General features: G+C 34.6%; 1 protein-coding gene across 15 annotated transcripts in view; it reads left to right on the top strand.

Moving 5' to 3' along the window:
- The window catches only part of CYSLTR2 (cysteinyl leukotriene receptor 2), a 33,976-nt gene that overhangs the window by 10,583 nt on the left and 5,794 nt on the right, over positions 1-17,599 (top strand). For 2 of the 15 annotated variants that reach the window (XM_036228577.1, XM_036228575.1), the window contains 4 exons: positions 1,807-2,000; positions 11,002-11,159; positions 12,471-12,521; positions 16,554-16,674. In XM_036228577.1, the coding sequence (XP_036084470.1) occupies positions 16,655-16,674 (20 nt within the window). In that variant the 5' untranslated portion in view covers positions 1,807-2,000; positions 11,002-11,159; positions 12,471-12,521; positions 16,554-16,654. Of the gene's footprint in view, positions 1-1,688; positions 1,787-1,806; positions 2,001-7,645; positions 7,812-11,001; positions 11,160-12,470; positions 12,522-16,553; positions 16,675-17,599 lie in introns of those variants that run through there. The other 13 variants (XM_036228584.1, XM_036228583.1, XM_036228581.1 and 10 more) reach the window with 9 other exon arrangements.

Raw genomic sequence — 17,599 nt, 5'->3', positions numbered from 1 at the left:
CCTCTAATATTTCAACACTGTACTTCTTGATTTAGGATTTGAGCCTTCTGTCCTTGCCCTACCAATCAATAGAAACACGAACACTATAAAATTGGTTTAAAGTCCATCTTTTTCTTTATTATTTTGAGATATTCCCTTTCCCAAGTCAGACTTACAGACTTCCAGTGTCTTCATGACTATCTCCCTGTACTGTATCTGCAAATTTGACCTGTCTCCTGAGCTTTAGAGTATGTGTTCCTCATCCCAGAAAATAGGCTTGCCATTCTTTTTATAACCCAAGCTAGAAGGCTTAGATTTATCATTGAGACAGATCAAAAGCAAAGAGCCATTAGCCATGTAATCAGCACTAAGGCCCTGGGGTCATCTCAGAAATAGGATGTGGCCCTCAGCTCTGCACCTAAGATATTTCGTCTTGTCACTCTACTCCTAGGCTTTAAGAAATCAACACAAATCAAACTCACACAGGATGACTTTTTAAGCCAGAATTATGATTTGTACATTTGTAATGGGGGATTGATTCTACTTTCCCTTTATTGGAATCTTCCAGTTTATGATCAATGGTCCACTTTTCCAGAGGAGCCTGACTAAAATGATGTGTTATCAGAAAGTTCCCTGGTAAAAATAGATTCAGATCAAAGGAGTAGAGTGGTCTTGAAAGATTTTCACTATAAACATGTTAGAATAATCTGAGAGCAATTAATGTTTCTGTAGAGTATGATTTTCTAGCAAACATCAAGAGGAACCTACTTTTTACACTTCATATGAATGTGAGAACTGAAATCATCGACTCATCCCCATGGTCAGTAGGGTGACAGACGTTGAAGCTAGATCATTCCTTCATTCATTCATGAGAGTGAATCAGCTAGGGAACACTTAACCTGGTACTATGTACTCTGTGAAGCACTCTTTTTCTTTTTCATTTAATCCTTACAACAACTCTATGAAATAGATTTTATCTATCACTGTTGTGAGTTCAGTTATGTCCCCCAAAAAGAACTGTCCAAGTCCTAACCCTAGGTAACTGTGAATGTGACCTTATTTGGATATAGGATTTTGGTAGATGTAATTAGTTGAAGTCGGTCATCCTGGAATAAGATGGCCCTAAGCCAAAAGGCTGGTAGTCTTTTAGGAAGAGAAAAAGATACAAAGACACTGAATACATAGTGGGATGATGTGAATATATAGAAATAAAACACCATGTGACAGAGTCAAGAGATTGGAGTGATGCATCTAGAAAGAAAAGAAGGCCAAGGATTTCTGGTAACCTCTAGAAGCTAGAAGAGGCAAGAAAGAATTCTTCCCTAGAGCTTTTGAAGGAACTATGGCCCTGCTGACACCTTCATTTCAGATTTTTAGCCTCCAGAACTATGAGAGAATAAATTTCTGTTGTTTTAAGCCACCCAATTTGTCGTACTTTGTTAAGGCAGCCCTCGGAAACTAATACAATCTCCATTGTACAAATAAAATAATGATGTTCAAAGATGGTAATTTACCCATTAGGTACTCTTTCTCTTCTATCAAAATCATCTTCCAGATAGATTATATAATAACATCAGCATTTCCTAAGTAAGATCGTGTAGAACATTAGTCCCATGGGATAGTAGAATGTGTTAATGTGAAAAAAAGTTTCAGAGTCAAAAAAATGGAGGGATACTATATATAACTAAGGTTTCTTTCCCTCCCCGCAGGACCCCCACAGGGCCTTTAACATGCATTATGAACCTCCAAGGGAGGAAGTTAGAACTTGACCTGTTTCTCAAGCTGATTTGAACATGGAAGCCTTTTTTTTTTTTTTTTTTTTTACAGAGCATCTTATGGAATTCATATTCTGTGGAAGATGCCTCAGGAAGTGCTGAATTAAAGAAGAAAAAACTTTCCTTTTTTGACATCATTTACATGCTAGTCATGTTTTCTGAGTTGCATCTTCATATAGGTCTCTGAGGGAGAATTGAAAAGCATCCGTTCGTTGTCAGAAATGTATTCACAAAGCATCTCTTTGGGTAGGTTAATTTAACTAATATTTTACCTTATCTCTTATTCTTTAGATCATTGTTTGGATTCTCACAGTCATTGTCTTCTAGTCCAAGTCCATTAAGAACGTGCCTGTAGTTGAACAAAGTAGGGTTTACTGATGTTGTATCAAGGGAGAAGGCATACCTCAGGAAACTGGGATGTCTCAGAAAGAAAATGTTAGGAATTATTATAGTATTTGTACTTCTTTTAAGTAGTTGGGGGTAAGATTCAAGAAAACAGGATTTCCAGGAACAAAAGTGGTTATTAGTTGTTATAACAAACTCTGAAAGACAGAGATCCAGACTTTCACACCCAGACAATGAAAAGATGTCCCCCCAAAACCACCTGTTCTTTCTTGATTTCCAGAAAGCTTTCTCCTCACTCTCCAAACCAGGCATGGGCTATTCTGTAGTGTTTATACAGGTGTAACAGTAGTATTTTCTTTCTCTTTGGCTAGCTAAGAAGATATTAAGGAATATGTCATTACCCATGACACTTTGCCTAATAAATTTACATTTCTTTCTTTCTTTCTTTATTTCTTTCTTTCTTTCTTTCTTTCTTTCTTTCTTTCTTTCTTTATATTTTAGTTATAGTTTTATTAAGTTTATTGGGGTAACATTGGTTAATGCAATTATATAATATTCAGGTATATATAATAATTTGACATCTCTGTGTTCTATTGTGTATTTATCACCAAAGGTCAGTTTCCTTCAGCTACCATATATTTGATCCCCTTTACCCAATTCACCATCCTCCAACCCCTTATATTTGACCTCCTTTACCCCATCTACCTACACCCTTATCCCCTACACCCTACTCTGTGGTAACCATTAGTCCATTGTCCATGACATGAGTCTCTGTTTGTTTGTTCTGTTCATTTATTGCTTTTAGTTTTATATCTCACAAATAAGTGATATGTGATTTTCGACTTTTTCTGTCTGGCTTTTTTCACTTTGTATTATTATTTCAATGTCTATCCATGTTGTTGCAAATGGCAGTATTTCATTTCTTCTTATAGCTGAGTAATATTTCATTGTACACATGTGACACAGCTTCTTTAGCCAATCATCTATTGTAGGACACTTCAGTTGCTTTCATGTCCTGGCCACTGAGAATAATACTGCTATGAACATTGGTGTGCAAATATCTTTTCAGATATGGGTTTTCAAGGCTTTGGGGTAAATACCCAGTAGTGGGATTGCTGGATCATATGGTAGATCAATTCTTAGTTATTTGAGGAACCTCTATACTGTTTTCCATAGTGGCTGTACCAATTTGCAGTTTCACCAGCAGTGTGTGAGGATTCCTATTTCTCCACATCCTCTCCGACATTTGTTATTGCTTGTCCTGTTGATTATAGCCATTCTAACAGGTGTGAGATGGTATCTCATTGTGGTTTCGATTTGCATTTCTCCAATAGCTAGCAATGTTAAGTGTATTTTCGCATATTTGTTGGCTATTAGTATGTCCTCTAGGGAGAAGTGTCTGTTCAGGTCCTCTGCCCATTTTTTGATTGGATCATTTTGTTGTTGTTATTCAATTGTATGAGTTCTTTGTATATTTTGGACATTAGGCCTTTATCAGAGGTGTCGCTTGCAAATATATTTTCCCATTCAGATGGTTGTCTCTTTACCTTGTTGACCATTTCTTTTGCAGAGCGGGAGCTTTTTAGTTTGATGTAGTCACATTCATTTATTTTTTGCTTTTACTTCCCTTGCCTTTGAGGTCAAATTCATAAAATCCTCTTTAAGTCCAAGGTCCTTGAGTTTCATTCCTATGCTTTCTTCTATATATTTTATTGTTTCAGGTCTTCTATTTAGGTCCTTAATCTATTTGAGTTAATTTTTGTGTGTGATGATAAACGACAGTCTAGTTTCATTCTTTTGCAGGTGGCCTTCCAGTTTTCCCAGCATCATTTATTGATGAGGCTTTCCTTTCTCCACTGTATGTTTTTGGCTTTTTTGTCAAAAATTATTTGCCCATATAAGTATGGGTTTACTTCTGGACTCTCGATTCTGTTCCAGTGGTCCACGTGTCTGTTCTGCCAGTACCATGCCTTTTTGATTACTGTCGCTTTGTAGTATAATTTGAAGTTGGGTAGAGTGATGCCCTCCAGCCTCGTTCTTTTTATCTCAGGATGACATTGGCAATTCGGGGTCTTTTGTGCTTCCATACAAATCTGATGATATTGTGTTCTATTTCTTTAAAAATGGCAATGAGATTTTGATGGGGATTGCATTAAATCTGTATAATGCTTTAGGCAATATGGTCATTTTAACTATGTTGATTCTTCCAATTCAAGAACACAGAATATCTTTCCATTTCTTTGTATCTTCTTTGATTTCTTTTAATAAGGTGTTATAGTTTTCATTATATAGGTCCTTCACATGTTTCGTTAAATTTATTCCTAGGTATTTTATTCTTTTTGTTGCAATTGCAAAAGGAATTGTGTTTTCCACTTCTTTTTCTGACACTTCATTAATGTTTAGAAGAGTTTGAAGAGAATAGGTATTAAATCTTCATTGAATGTTTGGTAGAATTTACTGGTGAAGCCATCTGGTCCAGGACTTTTACTTTTTGGTAGATTTTGATGATTGTTTCAATTTCCATACTGCTGATCGGTCTATTTAGATTTTCCAGTTCTTGATTCAGTCTAGGAAGATTGTATTTTTTTAAGTACTGGTCCATATCTTCTAGGTTATTAAATTTGGTGTTATATACTTTTTCATAGTATTTTTATATAATCCTTTGTATTTCCCCTTTCATTCCTGATTTTATTTATTTATGTCCTTTCTCTTTTTTCTTTAGTGAGTCTAACAAGGACTTTGTCAATTTTATTAACCTTCTCTAAGAACCGGCTCCTTGTAGCATTTATTTTTTCTACAGTTTTTTTGTTTTCCATTTCATTTATTTCTGCTCTAATTTTGATTATTTCTTTCCATCTGCTGACTTTAGGTTTCATTTGTTCTTCCTTTTCTAGTTTTTTAAGATGAAGCGTTAGGTTGTTTATTTGGGCTTGTTTTTGGTTTTAGATAGGCCCGTAATGATAAGAACTTTCCTCTTGTGACCACTTTTGTTGTGTCCCAAAAATTTTGAAATGTTGTACTATCATTATCATTAATTTTTATGCACCTCTTGATCTCTCTTGTTATTTCTTCTCTGACCCAGTCATTCTTCGGTAGCATGTTGTTTAATCTTTATGTATCAATGGTTCTTTCTGCTTTCTTTTTGCAGTTGAGCTCTAATTTCAAAGCATTCTGATCAGAGAATATGGTTGGAAAATTTCAATCCTCTTACATTTGTTGAGGCTATCTCTGTGTCCCAGTATGTGGTCAATCCTTGAGAATGTTCCATGTGCACTAGAGAAGAATGCATCTTTTTTGGGATGAAAGGCTCTGTAAATGTCAATTATATCCAATTGGTCTAATGCATCATTTAAGGATTTTATTTCTCGATAGATTTTCTGTTTGGATGATTTGTCCATATCTGACAGCGGGGTATTTAGGTGCCCTACTGCGATAACATTTTGGCCTGTTTCTCCCTTTAGTTCTGTTAGTAATAGCTTTATATATTTTGAGGCTCCCTGTTTGGGAGCATAGATATTAATGTGTTATGTCTTCTTGGTGCATGATTCCCTTTATTGTTCTAAAGTGTCCCTTGTATCTATCTTTACCTTTTTTATTGTGAAGTCTATTTCATCTGATATTAGTACTGCTACTCCCACTTTTCTCTGAATACCATTTGCTTGAAATAGCATTTTCCACCCTTTCGCTTTGAGTATATATTTGTCTTTGGAGCTGAAATGAGTCTCCTGGAGGCAGCGTATAATTGGGTTTTGTTTTTTGATCCATTCTGCAGCTCTGGGCCTTTCTTTTGGTGAGTTTAGTTCATTTCCATTTAAGGTGACTATTGAAATATGAGGTTTCTTATAACCATTTTATCTTTTGCTTTCTAGTAGCTCGATATTTCATTTCTTTCTTGTCCTTGTGTTTCTGTTTCTTTATTTTGGTTGGCTTTTGTGGGTTTTCCCTCTGGTCCTTCTTGTTTCATCTTATATACTTCAGTTCTGGATCTTTGGTGTGTGATTACCATTATGAATATGTAAAGGATAGTTTTATATATATATATATATATATATATATATATAGTCATCCATTTATATATATATAGTCATCTATATATATATGTGTGTGTATATATATATATATATATACACAGTCATCCATTTTCTTCTGCACATAATTTATCTCCATTCCCCTTTGTGAATTTGGATCTTTGAATCCTCTCCTTTACAGTCATTGTTATCTCAATTTGTTCCTATGTATTGCTGAATGTTTATTACTATCTTGTTATAACAATTCTCTTATTATTTAATCTTATTATGCCCTGTTCTTAGTAAAGTTTGTACTCCTTTGCTACTGTTTGCCTTATAGTCATTTTACTCCTAATTATGTATGTATGTATGTATACATATATGTGTGTGTGTGTGTGTGTGTGTGTGTGTGTATAGTCATTTTGTTTTAGGAGAGCTGACCCCTTTCAGTATTTCCTGTATGCAGGCCTCGTAGTGGAGAATTCCCTCAATTTTGTATTTCTGGAAAGGTCTTAATTTCTCCTTCATATCTAAAGGAGAGTTTAGCTGGATACATTATTCTAGGCTGGTAGTTCCTTTCACTTAATTGTTTAAATATTTGGTTCCATTCCTTTCTGGTTTAAGGTCTGTGTTGAGAAATCCGATGATAACTAATGGATTTTCCTTTATATGTTACCATTTTCTTCTCCCTGGCTGCCTTGAGAATTCTATCTTTGTCGTTGATTTTTGATAACTTTAATACAATGTGTCTTGGTGAAGGCCTTTTTGTGTTGAGATAATTGGGTGTTCTGTTGACTTCTTGAATTCCAAACTCTAGCTCATTCCTTTGATTTGGGAAATTCTCATCCACTATTTGTCTGAAAATGTTTTCTAGTCCTTGTTGCTTTCCTCGGCTTTGGTAACTCCCATTATTCTTATGTTTCCTTTCCTTATGATATCAGCTAGTTCTTCTATTTCTCTTTAATTATTTGTCATCTTCTAATTTATTTCTAGATTTCTGTCTTTGATATCACTGATTCTTTCCTCCTGGTCAACTCCATTTTCCAAGCTTGCTATTTCATTTTTCGGCTCTTACCGTTTTTGTTTGTTTGTTTATTTTATCTCCAGGATATCTATTCTGTTCTTTTTGAGGGTTTCAATCTCCTTGTTCTGCTCATCTAGGTGTTTTTTAATTCTTGAAATTGTTGACATGAATTGTTTCGGAACTGACTGAGTTTTTTCAGAAGTACCATCTTGAATTCTCTGTCACTTAAGTTTCATATTTCTACGTCTGTAACCTTATTTTCTGGAGATTTTTTCTTTCTTTCTGGGATGCCTTGTCACTTTGGTTTTTTATGGTGTTTAATGGACTATTTCTCCACCTGGGCATTAATGGAAGTGTATTCTGCTGTTTTTCCAGAAAGAAGGTTTATTACATAAAGGTCTCTCTTTGGCCTATTATAAAGAAGGTGCTTTTCTTTTGTTTTCCAGTAGGTGGCATCTAAGCCTCTTGGATTGCTTTATATAAAGCCTAAATAATGCCTTTTTATTTTCTTGTAGATCTTTGATCACGCTCGCTACCCTCATTTTCAGTCCCTGTCTGTATCGGCAGTGTTTTCTCAGATTTCCCTGGGGCTCTGTGGTGTTCAGTCTCAGAGGGTATGGGGCTAGGGGCCCTCTAAATTGGAAGTTGGGTGCTCCAGCTCAGCCTTGAATTTGCAGCCAGGTCAGTAAAAATCAACTGTTTTTTCTCTGCTGTCCTGTCCTGCTTCTCTGCTTTCTGCCCTGATGACTGGGCTCTGCCACCGGCTGTGTGGAACTCACAGCACTTCCAGGCAGGGCTGTTCAGGGAAGTCACTGCACATTCTCTGCTCCCCTGCCTCCTCCAGGGAGCTCCAGAGACTTCAAGAGGCAGCTTCAGTCTATGCAGAATTTGCTCAGATTCCCCTGGGTCTCCTCGATGTTTGGTCTTGGAGGGTATTGTGGGAGGGGCCCTCTGGGTTGGGAGTTGGAGGCTGCGGCTCAGCCTAGGTCTGCAACCACGGCCAGCAAACATCAACTGTTGTTTTTCTGCCGTCCCACCTCCCTGCCTTCTGTCCTGATGACTGGGCCCTGCCGCCAGCCCCGGGGAACTCACAGTTTTCCCAGGCTGGGCTGTTCAAGGAACTTGCTGCTCCTTCTCTCCTTGCTCTCCTCTTATAGGAAGTACCAACTGCAAGAGGTAGCTTCTTTATTTCTCCCAGTTCACCGCCCAACACCTGGGGTTCTGACTTGTAGTAACTCTTATGTACAGATCCCATGCTCTGATGTGCTGGTATGCAGTTTTGGTGTTTTTTTGTTGAGTTTTAGATGTTCAGCTTATTGTCATTTCAAAGGGAGAGATCTGAGGACGTCTCTCACTCCACCATGTTTCCCAGAGTTCCTTCCATAAATTTACATTTAAACCTAGGATTTTTCATAGATAAAGCTGGACACTCATTAAAGTGAGAATCACAGCTTTTATTCAGTAATATACTAGTGCAATAGAGAAAAGAATCCAACATGAATTGAACTCAACTTCGATTTTTATAGAGGTAACTATATTTTCAATGGAGAACGAGGGAACAGGGAGGGGTTTGAACAGATGCTCGGTTGAGTCAGAGAAGCAAAAGATTACAAAAAAAAAATTTGAAGGGATGGTTGGTCTGTGTGAAGTACATCTGGATTTGCTAAATTATCCTTATAGAAGTTAACCTCCCACCTTCTCACAGAGTCTTGGAGACAGGGGCCCTATCTTTATATGTTGGCTGGAACAAACAGTAAATTCTTTTGACAGCCTTGAGTTTTCTCAAGCTATATATAAAGGGGGAGGGGATTTAGAGTCATCCTAGATGTGGCCTTGAGCTGTTAAAAACTATCTTAATGTTTTATTCACGTCTTTATAAAACAAGATGGAATAGTAGCCAAGAGGAAGGCTCAGAGGAGCCTGACTAGAGTTTGATCAGGAGAGAACTTTTGTCTGCTTCCAGATAAAAAGTTGTATAATTGATAATTTTTGCCAAGGTCGAAGATAAGTTTTGAGTGATCCTTTTCAGTCACATTGTATCAACTCTGGTCATAGTTGCTTGCACAGTCTGCATCCTGGAAGTCAGTTATCCTTTCTGTGAGCTCTCCCAATTAGTTTGTGCTTGCTTTTTTCAGAGGTTTCTGTGTATTCTTTTTAGGGAAATAGGAGTCGCTGGAGGAGTGATAGTTCAAACCTCTAAAATTCTCTAACAATTATCCTGAACACACAGTCTAATTAGTGTATGGCATGTGGGAATAAGCCTGGTGTCCACATAAGAAATATCTTAGTGAGGCAAGGTCTGTGTTGGAATTGGGAATTTACGGATCATTTATTACAACAAGAATGAGACTTTTCCTTTATTTGAGCCTTTATAGGGATTGGGGAAGTCACTTGAGGTGGATAGATTCCTTCGGTGGAGTCAAACATGTCCTGCAAAGCAGGCTAGAATTTCTCTGAAGAAAATAAAGTAATTATTTTTATCCAAGACGGGCCTGATCTTTGTCCCCACTCCTAAGAGTTAGGTTTTGCTGATAGGGTGGTGAGGACCTCAGCAGAAGGATTTTGTTGATGTGGGATCACCATACAATTTTTTTTTAACGCCCATAGCACCTGGTATTTCTAGGTTCACCATACAATATTTAAAGGCTAAAGTTTGGGATTAATTATACAAGGGAAACAACTATCAGAAGGGATATGCAGAAAAAAAATTTACATTTCGAAGTGTTTATTATTAAATTTTGTCAGCACTCAGTTAAATTCAGAACAGTGGCTATGGTCTGAGAAAACACCAAATTATTTCTCTTTTCTTAAGTGACATCTCAAATGTCTTTAATTCATCATCTATTTTATAGGGTTTCTTGTAGTGTCAGGAAAACTCTATTTCTAAAGCATTTTAAATTCATGAATGAATCCAAAAATGATATACCATGTGTCAGTATAAATATTTGTTCTTTTATCTTTTTTTGACAGTTTGCAAGTCTGTGTAAAGACAATTAATTTAGCCAACTGAACTTATTTTATTTCAGAGTAAATTCAGGTCAGTGATTAGCATAGCCTAATTGCTTGACAATTTTTTTTTTTCTTTTTAAGTATGAACAATTAACAAACAAAATTAAATCAGGGGTAACCAAGGGAGAATCTAGAAGGTCCATACAAGGTATGAATGCCTCCCAACCAATCATGGGCATCTTTTTCTACAGAGGAAGATAGAATGGGCTTAGCGAGTTACAACAACGAATGGTGACATTAGAAGGGAAACGAACAACATTGCATAGGATGTTAGGTGATTAGCTAAAAACGTCCTAAGTTATTTCTAACAATAAAGAGTATATGTACAGCAGAGAAACTATTAATTTAGTGGAAGCCCTAGAACTAAGTTAATTAAGTTGACCTGAGGCTTCCACAAGCCTTGCTGTAGTTTCCATAGCTCTTAAACAAGGTGGTTACGCAGAGGCAACTGGATCTAACAAAAGGCTAAAATAAACAATGGTCTCTGATGGCTCCCATGTAATGGGTTAGAACCCTGCCCCCCTTCCTGTTCACCGCTTGTTATGACAGAAAAGGAAAAAGGGTTTGTGAAACTAGAATCCTGGAAGAAGTATTTTGAGATTCATTTATTTATAGTAATCTTTGTATTTAAACTTGAGCATGCTTCTTTTAACTTAAGGAGTACATAATTATTGAAAAATTTTTATGTTAGTATATTTTACTTAGGTGTAATTAACTTAGCAAAATTGACTTTCTTTGTACTTTATCAATTTTTTTATTACTAAGTTTGGTAAACCAAAGTGCTTTCATAATAATTTTAAATTAATTAAAATTCAAATGATTTTTAGAAATCTAATTATTCTCATTGTCTTTCCTTTTATAGGATGAAGGAACAAATCTCATGCTACCTATTGGCCACTGTAGCAAACCTGAAGTTAATTTAGGTACAAAAGACATATTAATAGCTTCGTTTTGAATTTGGGGTCTGAATTTGAAAAAGTAGAATAAAAACTAATTGTATGAAGAGACAAGATATGAATTGTAAGTATCTAGACTCAAGAAATAATATAGACAACATTGTAAAAATAGTGATTAACAATAATTATTAGGAATTTAACTTTAAAAAAAAGCAAGAAATCTTTTAAAAAATTAATTTAAACCATGTCAGAAGCACTGTGAGTTAACTGAATATTTTATTGACAAAAAGAAATCTTACTAATATATATGAGCATAAAATAGCCTAATTATTTTATATTAAGAAGACTCAAATTCTAACTTTATTTTTTTTGTACATTCATGTAACAGTCTGCAGTAAAGGATTTATTAATATACACTTATACATATCCTTTTAGGCATCCTAAAATATATAAATATGCAAATAAATTTAAAGTGTTTAAAATTAAATCTATTAAATAAAATGTGTGCATCAAATTAAATTCACTTTTTGAATAAACTGTTTTAGCTTTTCTAATAAACAAATAGAAAATCACATTCATTGTCAAATATAGATTTGTATTTCTCTGTATTAACCATTCATATGATCATCCTTTACCAAAGTAATCAACCTTCCTTTTCTTCAAGCACAGAAATGTTAGAGCAGATAAAATGAAGAATTATTTAGATGACTTAGATATTTTTCCAGTCTACCAGCATTTATTTCATTCCGTTTAAATAATTTTGATATATAAACATATGATGTAATTCAAAAGCATTTCCATATTTTGTTCATCTATTGACTTTCTAACAGATAAGATAATTATATTTAGTGACCAGTGTTTTGTATGTTTCCTATTCAGAAATTGTTTACACATCCAAAGGTTTATTAACTAACCATTTGTCTAAGGTTTCAAAGTTAGTTAAGGATCAGAAAATTATAATTTTGGTTAACACATTAAATCCTTATGATTTATAACGATGTAAGAATTTCATAAAATTAAACCTTTAAAAAGACATTCATTATTATCACCCATTGTAGTTGACTACAATGGCATTTATCATTAGCATTCGTTTTAGTCGATATACTCTTATGTGTATAATTTTAAATTTAAACAAGTCATAGAAATAGTGGAATCTTACTTAACTCATAAAACTAATAAGTAGAAAGTTCAGGTTAATCAAAAAAATTTAAATCTGGTCCATACAAACCAAAATATTGTGCTGACAATAGTTTTATATGTTAAACTAAATTTTTAAAGATGCTGAATCGAGCCACAAACATTATCCTCTTTTAACTTGAAGTTAATGCCCTTTTTTCTATTCTCACAACTATAATAATAAAACCCATAATGGAAAAAATATTTAGTGTTCACAAAATGAAATATATCTTAATAACTTTTTCTTTCTTTATTTCAGATGTTTGGACTGTTTATCTGGACTAGATATTCCTAGACGTGCACATAAAAAGTGAGTGACTCTTTTGATCAAGTAATTGTTAGTTTCTTAAAAGAAAGAAAAAGAGAAGAAGAATTGAAAAAAAGTGAAAAGGCAGCCTGGTTCATGTGAATATGACATCAACACTGAAAAAGGGTAATTATGTTTCCTCTGGAAACATAAATAAAGTGTATATCTGGAAAAACAGATTTTGAAATATACACACAAAACAAAGTGACATTAAAATTGATTTAAGTCCTTTAGAATTTTACCAATTACTCTGATTAAAAAGCCAGCATTTATTAATCCCTAAAGTATGGAAGTGAAGGAGGGGGCTATCACCAACTAAACAAAATAATCTCTTTTTTAGACAAACTCCTTTGTAAGCTTCTTCTCTTATTGTTTTTAAATGCCTCTCAAGTAAATCATGTCAAAAGTTCCCCAACGTGGCCATTGCAATTCCAAATTGTCTCTGGTAAAATTGTGCCAGTTGTAGGGATAAGCGCACATGTCTGTATAGCAGTAAGAAAAGCTGTGAAAGCTGAGAAAAGCAGTGTGAAACAGGTCTGGGCCTGGAAGAGGTGCAGTTTTAGGCAACGTGGGCCCCACGAGAGCCACAGTGGTAAAAGGATGATGCTTGTATGAATTTCTGTCTCTGGAATTTGGACAAAGGTCAGTTGTTTCCAATTAGGGCTGAGCAAACTAAAGAAAACAGTTCTCAGGGTCACAAAAACAAGACAGTGGAAGTCTTTCTAAGCTTTGAAATGATGACCCGACACAAAGTTTATCTGAAGGACAAAGATTGTCCAAGGAATGCTACTCTCGACCTCAGCCCCTGGGGCAACTGGAGGATGGACTGCGGGGGGCCTTTGCTTGTTCTTTCCTTGTAGACTTTTCCTCTGATAGACAAACAGCACTTAAGACAATAGACAAACTAGAATGGGTGTGAGAAGGCTAGAAAACAATTGTTGCAATTTGCCAGATTTACAAATCTCATCAGTAACTAAAATGTGTCAGAGGATTTAACTCTGGAAAAAAAAATACAATCTGCTGAATGTTCTCAATAAAATATAAGAGCTCAGCACAGTGCGAACTTATCTCCAGCCATGAGCAGGGGCCACAGATGTGCACACTATCACTGAGATGAGGTACTTGTTCACAGCAGGAAGGACTTCCCAGGAATCCCCATGAAACTCCAAGTCATCAGTGTCCTCCAGCCAAAAGCCACCAGAAACACACCTGTTACTAATTGCAATAGCTTCTGTTACACCTTCTCCCATCCATCTTCCTAGGGGTGATCTCTTCGGGTATACAGTGTGCACAAGTTGGAGAGGAATGTTGTGTGTAGCAAAAGGGACCTTTCACAACAACAAAAGAGGCCCGAAACATAAGAACTAAGCAATTCTTTCCAGATGGAATTTTCCCACCATCCCTAGGGTATCCAGCTTAAACCACTTGCTTTTTTAAAAAATTCAACTTTTCATTTTGAGATAATTATAGTTTCTCATGCAGTTGTAAGAAATAAGACAGAAATCACTTGCTTGTACCCTTTTCCCCAATGGTAACACTTTACAAAACTATAGGGTTATATCACAACCAGGATATTGATATTAAGAGTTACAATACAGAACATTCCTATCACATAGATTCCTCAAGCTGGTCTTTTATAGCCATATTCACCTTCCTCCCTTCCCAACACCTTCTTAATTCCTAGTGACTGCTAATCTATGTTCTCCAATTCTATAATTTTGTCATTTCAAAGATGTTATATAAATGGAATAGTACTTGATATAGTCTTTTGAGAGTGGCTTTTTTTTTTCAGACATAGCATAATTCCCTAGAAATTTATCCAAGTTATTGCATGTAACAACAGTTCACTCCTTTTCATAACTTAGTTGTATTCCACGGTATTTGCGCACCTCAGTTTATTTAAGCATTGAATTTTTAAAATTTTATTTAAGTTTAATTATTTAATCATCTGGTTCATTTCCAGTTTTTGATTATTACAAATAAATCTTCTATAAACAAGTTTTTGTGTGGACACACATTGTCACTTTCTTGGGATAAATTCTCAGGAGTGAAATTATTGAATTATATGGTATTTTCATGTTTAGTTTTTTAAGAAACTGCCAAATTGTTTTCCAGGGAGACCGTACCAGTTTGATTTCTCACCAGCAATGTATGAGAGATCCAGTTTCTCTGTACTTGGTGTTGCCCCTATTTTTTATTTTAGCCATTCTGATAAGTATGTAGTTATATCTCATTGAAGTTATAATTTGCATTTCCCTAATGGCTAATGCTGTTGAACAACTTTTATGTGCTTATTTGTTATCTATAAACCATCTAAAATATTTCTTTACGTCCTTTGCCCGTTTTCTAATTGTACTGTTTTTTGTTGTTGTTTTTTAACTATTGAGTTTTGTGAGTTATTTATATAGTCTAGATACCAGTACTTTGTCAGATATTTGGTTTGTGGATATTCTCTACCAATCTATAGCTTGTCTTTTCAATTTTAACAGGGCCTTTTGCAGAACAAAAGTCTTTCATCTTGACAAAGTCAATTTATCTATTTTCCTTTACAAATCACATTTTTGTTGTTAAGTCTAAAATTCTCTCCCTAGCCTTAGATTTCAAAGATTTTCTCCTATGTCTATTTTTCTAAAATTTTATAGTTTTACATTTTACATTTAGTTCATGATCCATTTTAGTTTATTTTTGTATAAAATGTGAGATTTAGGTCCAGTTTCATTCTTTTGCCTACGGATAACCAACTGTTCCAGCACCTCCAAGAAGACTATCTTTGCTTTGTCAGATCACTTTTGCACCTGTGTCAAATTAGTTGGGCAAATTTGTGTGAATCTGTTTCTGGGTTCTCTATTTTGTTTCACTGACTGATGTGTCTATCCTTTCAGTAGCACACAGTCTTAATAACTTTAGCCATAAAGTAAGCCTTGAAATTGGGTAGACTGATTCTTATCACTTCAATTTTGTTTTTCAAAATGTTCTAGTTCCTTTGCATTTCCACATTAATTTTAGAATTATTTCGTCTATGTCCACACAAAAAAAGCCTTAAACAGATTTTATTAAGAATTGCATTAATCCTGTATATCAATTTGAGGAAGACTTATATCTTTATTCTGTTGACCTTTCAATCCATGAACATGGTATGTATTCCATTGAATATAAGTTAAATTTCTTTCATGAACATTTTGTAGTTTTTAGCATAAAACTCTTGCAATGTCTTATTAGATTTATACAAGTATATCATTTTATTTTTGGATAATTGAAAATGGAACTGTATTTTTAATTTCAGTGCATCCATTTGTTCACTGCAAGTATATATAGAAACATGATTGATTTTTGTATGTTTATGCAACATTGTTAAATCCACTTGTACTTCTAGGGCTTCTTTTGTGTAGATTTTGTGATTTTCTATGTAAACAATCATGTCATCTGCAAATGGAGAGTATTTTATTTCCCCCTTTCTGATTCGTATGATGTTTATTTCCTTTCTTGCTTTATTTCACTGGCTAGAACTTATAGAACTATATTGAATAAGATCAGTGAAGATAGACATTCTTGCATTGTTCCCAATTTTAGGAATAAGGCATTCACATTTTCACCATTTAATATGTTAGCTGCAGGGTTTTTTTGAAATGATCTTTATTAAGTTGAGGAACTCCCCTCTATTCTTCTGTTTCTGAGAGTTTTGATCATAATTAGCTATTGGATTTTGTCAAATGCTTTGTCTGCATTGATTGATGTGATCATGTGATTTTTCTTCCATGGGTTCAAGGCTAGTTCATTATTTAAAAATAGTCAGTGTACCAGTGTTGAATCCATGGAATAAACCCTACTTGGTCATGGTGTAAAATTCTTTTGTATATTGCTGAATTCTATTTCCTAAGAGAATTTACATCCATTTTCATAAAGAATATTGGTCTGTAGTCTTTTGTGGGTTTTTTATTTCTTTGTTTTATGCTGCCTTTGTCTGGTTCTGATATCAGGGTAACATTAGCTTTGCAAAATAAATTGAAATGTGCACTGTCCTGTTCTGTTTTCCAGATGATGTTATATGGCAGTGGTCTCCAACATTTTTGGCATCAGGGACCAGTGCTCCTATGAGAATCTAACGCCTGATGATCTGAGGTGGAGCTGAGGCAGTGATGCTAGCACTGGGGAGCAGGTGCAAATATAGATGAAACTTTGCTTGCTTGCCTGCTATTCTATTAACCTCCTGCTGTGTGGTCCCATTCCTAAAAGGCCACAGACCAGTGCCAGTTCATGGCCTGGAGGTTGGGGACCCCTGTTGTATGGAATTGATGTTAATTTTTATTTAAATATTTGGTATATGTCTCCAGTGAAACTATTTGGACTTGGAGATCTCTTTATTGAAAGTTTTAAATTAAGAATTTAATTTCCTTATTAGTTCAGATTATATATTTCATATTGGATGAGTCAGGATAGTTTGTATTTCTTGAAGAATTGGTCCACTTCCCTAAAGTTGACAGTTTTATGTTTGTGATATATACAGTGCCTATAATGGTTTCCTATTTTATTCCTAATAACAGTAATTAATGTCTGCTCTATTTTTTCTTTTGTCCATCTTGCTATAAATTTTCAATTGTATTGATTTTTTTAAAGAACTAGATCTTTGTTTTATTGATTTTTCTCTATTTTTTTGTTTTTAATTTCTTTGATTTCTGCTCTTATTTTTATTATTTCCTTCTTTTAACTTGATTTCAATTTATTTCACTTTTTTTATAGCTTCTTGATATGAGAGCTTAGATGATTGATTTAAGACTTTTCCTTTTGCCATGTATACACGTAGTGTTATATCATTCCGTGTCAGCACTGCTTTTGTTATAGCCCACAAATTTTGATATGTTGTACTTTCATTTCATTCATTGATTTTGTTAGAGACTTTCTTTTTGGGCCATGGATTATTTAGAAGTATGTTTTTGTTTTCAAGTGTTTGTAGAGTTTTCTGTCATCTTTCTGATATTGATTTCTAATTTGATTACATTATATTTATAGAGCTCACTCTGTATGGTTTCAATTCTTTTAAATCTGTTGAGGTTTGCTGCATGGCCCAGGATGTGATTTATTTG

Source organism: Rousettus aegyptiacus, unplaced genomic scaffold (assembly GCF_014176215.1).
Source record: "Rousettus aegyptiacus isolate mRouAeg1 unplaced genomic scaffold, mRouAeg1.p scaffold_m13_p_11, whole genome shotgun sequence".
Taxonomy (NCBI): domain Eukaryota; kingdom Metazoa; phylum Chordata; class Mammalia; order Chiroptera; family Pteropodidae; genus Rousettus; species Rousettus aegyptiacus.
This window is presented reverse-complemented; position numbering and strand designations above follow the sequence as displayed.